The 4,371-nt window shown below is 59.0% G+C and overlaps 1 protein-coding gene across 1 annotated transcript in view; it reads left to right on the top strand.

Annotated features, from left to right (window-relative positions):
* LOC109528877 (serine/threonine-protein kinase TAO1-like) overlaps positions 1-4,371 on the top strand; it is a 15,787-nt gene that overhangs the window by 7,323 nt on the left and 4,093 nt on the right. Inside the window, exons 11-20 of the mRNA XM_019891919.1 lie at positions 954-1,121; positions 1,477-1,683; positions 1,783-1,929; positions 2,016-2,252; positions 2,325-2,453; positions 2,530-2,733; positions 2,833-3,072; positions 3,178-3,390; positions 3,692-3,874; positions 4,150-4,371. Coding sequence (XP_019747478.1) covers positions 954-1,121; positions 1,477-1,683; positions 1,783-1,929; positions 2,016-2,252; positions 2,325-2,453; positions 2,530-2,733; positions 2,833-3,072; positions 3,178-3,390; positions 3,692-3,874; positions 4,150-4,371 — 1,950 coding nt within the window. The remainder of the gene's footprint in view (positions 1-953; positions 1,122-1,476; positions 1,684-1,782; positions 1,930-2,015; positions 2,253-2,324; positions 2,454-2,529; positions 2,734-2,832; positions 3,073-3,177; positions 3,391-3,691; positions 3,875-4,149) is intronic.

Raw genomic sequence — 4,371 nt, forward strand, 5'->3', positions numbered from 1 at the left:
CCCCTGGATGTCGCCTGAGGTGATCCTGGCCATGGACGAGGGCCAATATGACGGCAAAGTGGACGTCTGGTCTTTGGGCATCACCTGCATCGAACTTGGTAACGGCTCTCCGCCGTCCGTGTTTTTTTGCAAGCGCGCCAAAGTCTCTGCGCCGAGCCGCCCAAATCACGCCGCTCGTCGTCGTTTGTTTCCGTCGCAGCCGAGAGGAAGCCGCCCTTGTTCAACATGAACGCCATGAGTGCCTTATATCACATCGCGCAGAATGAGAGTCCCACGCTGCAGTCCAGCGAATGGTACGTACGCATTTTGATGCCCCTCCCCCAAAAAGAAGCGGGCGGCCTCCTGCCACCTGCGTGGTTGCACGCTTGCCCAAAAACCTTTTCATCCTAAAGTTAAATCGTGTCACTCTCGCAGGACCGATTACTTCCACAACTTCATCGACTCTTGCCTTCAAAAAATCCCACAAGACCGGCCGCACTCGTACGACATGCTGGGCGTAAGACGCACGCACACACACACACACAAATGGGAGGGGTGGGGGGGACAAAAGCGTCGTATGTTTTTTTTTTTTTTTTAAATATGACACATTTGACTACAAAAAAACATGTGTGGACAAAATGTGGGTTTAGTTTTGTTTTTGTTTTGTTTTTTTTTCGGGACTTTGCCACTTCATTTGCCATTCAAACGAGATCCGTTGCTTCTTTTAGCAACAAAATGGGTTGATTTTTAACCATCCAAATCTGGATTTGTTTTCTAAGACGGCCACAAAAATGAGACCGAAAGCTTGTTTTGTTTTCTTTCTTTCTTTTTTTTGCAATGAAAATGTCCCATTTCGGAAGAGCACCGAGAGCAACGGTTCATTTGCAAGCAGGTCTTCGACGCGAGTGGAGAGAAAGCGGAGCGTCATTTCCGGGAAAAAGAAGTCACGCGCGTGTTCTCCTCTCGTCCCGCAGCACGCGTTCATGCAGCGCGAGCGTCCCGCCTCGGTCCTGATGGACCTCATCATGAGGACCAAGGACGCCGTGCGCGAGCTGGACAACCTGCAGTACCGCAAGATGAAGAAGATCCTCCTGCAGGAGGCCCACAACGGACCGGCGCCGGAAGCGCCCGACCCGGACGAGGTGGGGAAAGAGACGCACGCGCGCCGTCGCGCACTTAGCCCTCGATCGCCCCGACCCAGTCGGGGAAAACGCCGGCCCGCTTCGTGCCGAGGCACAAAATGCCCCCGACGAGCCAACGACGCGAGCGTCCGCATTGCAGTGAAGCGATGAATCCCGGAAGTCGGGCTGCGACGGACGCTGAGACCCGGAGAGGGCGATTGCCGCCGCCCGCGCGGTGAAAATAAGCCGCAGCCTGCTTTTCACGAGCCTCAAATTTTTTCTTTTCTTTTTTTTTTAATGGTTAATGCCAAAACCGGTGCGATCGATACGGCGCCGACGGCCTTGATTTTCGCGTCTGACGGGTGCGCGTGTTCAGGAGCCGGAGGCGGGCGGCGGGCGCGCCGGCACGGTGAACAGCGTGGGCAGCAACCAATCCATCCCCAGCATGTCCATCAGCGCCAGCTCGCAGAGCAGCTCCGTCAACAGCCTCAACGACGGCGCCCACGACAGCCGCAGCGAGCTGGACCTCATGGACGGCGACCACACCGTCATGTCCAACAGCTCCGTCATACACCTCAAACCCGTAAGCGCCGTTGGAAAAACCCGGCAGCGTCCTCAAACGCAATTTTGGCGTACGTTTTGCCGGAAGGCGCGACGTTGACAAGGCGTGTCGCGTTGTCAGGATGAAGAGGAGGCTTTCTCGGGCGACCAAGCCTCGGCGGGCGGCCAACCGACGGAGGCTCAGGTCTCGACGGCGGCGGCGGCGGCGCGTCCCAGGAAGCATCAGCGCAACCGAGAGCACTTTGCCACCATCCGCACCGCCTCCCTGGTAAGACAAAGCGCACGCCCACCTTGACCTTGACCTTGACCTTGACCTTGACCGCACCTGCCCACCAATCATCCTGGCGTTTGCAGGTGACGCGCGAGATGCAGGAGCACGAGCAGGACTCGGAGCTGCGTGAGCAGATGTCGGGCTACAAGCGCATGCGGCGGCAGCACCAGAAGCACCTGCTGGCGCTGGAGAACAAGTTGAAGGGCGAGATGGACGAGCACCGCCTGCGTCTGGACAAGGAGCTGGAGGGCCAGCGCAGCAACTTTGCCCAGGAGATGGACAAGCTGCTCAAGAAGCACCACGCCTCGCTCGACAAGGACGTAAGTGGCCGCCGCCGCCGACGACGATCTCACCGGGCGGCGCGCATGCTCACCTGGCGTGTCGGCGCGCAGCTGAAGACCTTCGCCACCGACGAGAAGAAGTTCCAGCAGCACATTCAGCTGCAGCAGAAGAAGGAGCTGGGCGGCTTCCTGGAGTCGCAGAAGCGCGAGTACAAGCTGCGCAAGGAGCAGCTCAAAGAGGTTTGCGCTCTCGCTCTCTCTCCCGCTCTCGTCCCGCGCCTCGTCGTCTCTCACCGGCCGGCGCCGCCTCCCGCAGGAGCTGAGCGAGAACCAGTCCACCCCCAAGAAGGAGAAGCAGGAGTGGCTGTCCAAGCAGAAGGAGAACATCCAGCACTTCCAGGCCGAGGAGGAAGCCAACCTGCTGAGGAGGCAGCGGCAGTACCTGGAGCTGGAATGTCGGCGCTTCAAGCGCAGAATCCTCATCGCCCGCCACAACGTGGAGCAGGACCTCGCCCGAGAGGTTCGACACACAAACGCGCACGCACACACGCATTTCGGGGAAGGGCGCGGGGCCCCGGCGGAGACCGATTCGTTGACCGGCGGGCGGCGGGCTTCCCAGGAGCTGAACAAGCGTCAGACGCAGAAGGACCTGGAGCACGCCATGCTGCTGCGGCACCACGAGTCCATGCAGGAGCTGGAGTTCCGGCAGCTGGCCGGCATCCACAAGGCGCGCGCCGAGCTCATCCGCACGCAGCACCAGACCGAGCTCACCAACCAGCTGGAGTACAACAAGAGGAGGGAACGAGAGCTCCGCCGCAAGCACTTTATGGAGGTTCGCCAACAGCCCAAGAGCCTCAAGGTACGCGCGCACAAACATACACACGACCTCCCCCCCAAAAAAAAAAAAAAACCTGCGCCCACTGGATTTGCCTCGGCTCGTGTGTGCGTGTGTGTGTACCTGCAGTCCAAGGAGCTCCAGATCAAGAAGCAGTTCCAGGAGACGTGCAAGACTCAGACCCGGCAGTACAAAGCCCTGCGCAACCACCTTCTGGAGAGCACGCCCAAGTGCGAGCACAAGGCGCTGCTCAAGAGGCTCAAGGAGGAGCAGACCCGCAAGTTGGCCATCCTGGCCGAGCAGTACGACCACTCCATCAACGACATGCTCTCCACGCAGGCGGTGAGTGACTCGCAACGCGCCGCCTTCAAATGGGGAGGCGCCAAAGACCGGCCATTTATCTGCGGCCCGCGACGTGACCCCGAAAAACGTCTGACCCTGAAAAAAATGACACTTGACATGGACCGCCCCAAAAAAAAAGACAAAAAAAGAGAGATGGGCCGTCGAACTCTTGGCTATATCCCAAACAGCACAGTGAATCAAGATCATTCCAGTTTAAAATAGTTTCTTCCACTTTGCGCTCGACGATGTCAGGAAGATGTCGCATGATATGTGTGTGTGCGTGTGTGTGTGCGTGTGGCAGCTGCGTCTGGATGAGGCTCAGGAAGGCGAATGTCAGGTTCTGCGCGTGCAGCTGCAGCAGGAGCTGGAACTGCTCAACGCTTACCAGAGCAAAATCAAAATGCAGACGGACGCTCAGCACGACAAAGAGCGGCGCGACCTGGAGCAGAGAGTCAGCCTCAGGAGGGCGCTGCTGGAGCAGAAGGTGACCCCGACCGAGGAGGAGGAGGAGGAGGAGGAGCTAAGCTTTCGGGCTGCGCGGTGGAGCCAGATTGATCCGATTTGCCGTATTTCACCACCACATTTGGATCGTCTCACCAAAGAATCGCAGTTGCTTCGGGCGGCAAAAGAAGCAAGCATAAATTGGAACCGCGCGGACCGATTCAGCACCAGAAACCGAGGGCGGCGTATCGATGTCCAGTGACGGCAGCAGACGTTTCCCGGTCCGTGATGGAAAAATGTGTTTGTCTGTGCCCGCAGATCGAGGAGGAGATGCTGTCTCTTCAGAACGAGCGTTTGGAGCGCATCCGTTCACTTCTGGAGCGTCAGGCCCGTGAGATCGAAGCCTTCGACTCCGAGTCCATGAGGCTGGGCTTCAACAACATGGTCCTGGCCAACGTGGCCCTCGACCCGCAGGGCGGCTGGGGCGGGGGCGGGGGCGGCGCCGCCCCAGGGGGCGGCCACTGGCCCGCCGGAGGCGGC

Source organism: Hippocampus comes, unplaced genomic scaffold (assembly GCF_001891065.2).
Source record: "Hippocampus comes isolate QL1 unplaced genomic scaffold, H_comes_QL1_v1.1 scaffold676, whole genome shotgun sequence".
Classification (NCBI taxonomy): domain Eukaryota; kingdom Metazoa; phylum Chordata; class Actinopteri; order Syngnathiformes; family Syngnathidae; genus Hippocampus; species Hippocampus comes.